Source organism: Penicillium manginii (assembly GCF_028828005.1).
Source record: "Penicillium manginii strain IBT 31320 chromosome Unknown utg000001l:1.0-3466041.0:1.0-3467806.0, whole genome shotgun sequence".
Lineage (NCBI taxonomy): Eukaryota > Fungi > Ascomycota > Eurotiomycetes > Eurotiales > Aspergillaceae > Penicillium > Penicillium manginii.
The window spans coordinates 1,503,223-1,505,276 of NW_026643102.1; the positions used below are offsets into that span (position 1 = coordinate 1,503,223).

Here is a 2,054-nt window from a genome sequence, read left to right on the forward strand (position 1 = left end):
TCAATCGGTGGAAGTTTAATCATAAAGATACAGTCCTAACGATGCAGCTCGGCTTGAACGATCGCTATCTCCGCGCTGACAGAACATGAATCATTCTGGAAGCTGCATTTGTCAGTTCCAAAGTGGAGCCCCTTTCTAAATTGCGGCACCGAACTCCGGTCAGGACTCTGTACAACGTTGCCAGCCCTGCAGAGATGGAGTTGGATTCAAATCATGATCAAGGTGTAACAGGGGGCAGGGCAAGAGGATTTCAATATTCCAAGTGAGAAGCAATAAAAGTTGTATTGGAAGTCAAAATTAGAGGAAGAAGGGGAAACGCCACACACGAAACCGTTTTGAAACTCCAGTAAAAAAAAAGGAAAAACCCCCCCACCCTACCCCCAAAATGTAGAAAACAAGCCCCCCAGAGAAACTGTACAGGGATGATGAGGAATTCCAATCGCTCTCGAATCGGATTTCGAGAATAAAGGGGACCCGGGGGATAATAGCCCCATATCGCAAAAAGAGAAGAGAAGAGAAGATTGAAACAGGTAGAAAAGAAAGGGTAAAATGAAAACACAAAACACCACACCAGAAGAAAAAGAACATGTATAGTGTACATGCATCACGTCATACGGCGTTAAGATTGATTTTCCAAAGAAAGGAAGAGCAGCAGCAGCAGCTAGGCAAGCTCAGATCGAAGTGATCTCCGTCGGATTGGGATTAAGAAACTGATTGAAATCATCATAATCCCCGCCAACGCAGTTCATCGGCATTTGATTAAACATCGGCGACTGCATGCTCTGCTCCTCAAACTTCATATTTGAATAATCGGCCGTACTCATGAGATCCATCTCATCAAAGGGATTGAATCCACTATTATTGTTCCATTGCGGGGGGCCTTGCAAGGCCAGCGGATTGACAACGCCCTGCATTGACAGCGCATATTGTTGATTCTGCGCCTGCACGGGTGTCTGGGCCTGGGCGTTGATGGGGAGAGGTTCGGGCTTGACGTGCGCACGGGTCGAGGGGCTATAAGCCGGCGGCGTTGGTGGCATAGTCTGTTGCGATTGCGATTGCGAAAAGGCATCGGATGAGAAGCGGGAGCGAGCGATGGGCGAATGAGCCTCTGATGAGCCGTCGGACGATTCCTGGCGCTGCATCCCGTTGCGCCAGAGATCTTGCTGCATGGCGTCGGGGTTTTCTTCGAAATGTTCGCCCTTTGTGTGGTCCAGGGCGCCAAGGCGTGTCAGCAGGTCGTGGGTAAGCGGGTGGCCGTTTGGTTCGGTCTTGAGGGCATCGCCGGGCCAGCCTTCGCCGTCGAGGGTGCGGCGGTAGAGTTCTTGGAGGCCGTTGACTAGCCATGCTTGTTGTTGTTCGAGCATCTCGACGTATCTGGGAGAAGTGAGAGGTTAGCTTTATATAAATCGCGGAAATGACGTTCAGATGGGGATTTGCGCTGCTTACCCCTTGGGATACACTTTATCGTGGGCTTTCTTTCGCTCGCCGAATACGCAAACTGCATTGTCTGCTCGACAGCGTGAACATGGGCTTGATCCATCACACTTTTTTTTTTTTGCTGGTCAGTCTTTGATTTTATGATGACTGGCCTGGATCATGTCCATGTCCATGTTCATTTAGAACATACCTTGGATTTCTTCAGACGACACCGATCGCATGCTTTACAGACACGTTTGCGCACGTTGTCGGAATGCGAGTCTGGCGTTGATTGGCGAGCTGCCATAATGTGTATATGTGTATATCGAGGTGATGGGGGAGAAGAATCGGCGAGAATAGAAAGGCAAAAGGAGTAAAAGAAGGATTTGTGTGTCCCTCTTCTTTTTTTCCTTCTCTTTTTTTGGTTTGGTTTTTCTTTGTGACTCCCGAGCTATACTTCCTGATCCGGGCAGTAGCAAATGATCGACGTCAACCAGTCGATGATCTAATGACGATGTCGTATTGTAACCATCAAATCAGATGGATGGGAATTGACTTTGAAGAAAGATGTGGTAGGGAGTTTCAGGATTTCCGAGCTTTAAGATTTGAAGGTTGCAGGTTGGTCATATACTAGTCAT

General features: G+C 48.3%; 1 protein-coding gene across 1 annotated transcript; it reads right to left on the minus strand.

The window, feature by feature from the left end:
* Positions 1–671: 671 nt before the first annotated feature.
* On the minus strand, positions 672–1,723 carry N7533_000540 (Zn(II)2Cys6 transcription factor domain-containing protein; the record flags this gene model as incomplete). Its single annotated transcript, XM_057097190.1, has 3 exons — positions 672–1,374; positions 1,447–1,544; positions 1,628–1,723. The coding sequence occupies 3 exons, from the start codon at positions 1,721–1,723 to the stop codon at positions 672–674; spliced, it is 897 nt and encodes a 298-aa protein (XP_056965683.1).
* Between the last annotated feature and the right edge of the window lie 331 nt (positions 1,724–2,054).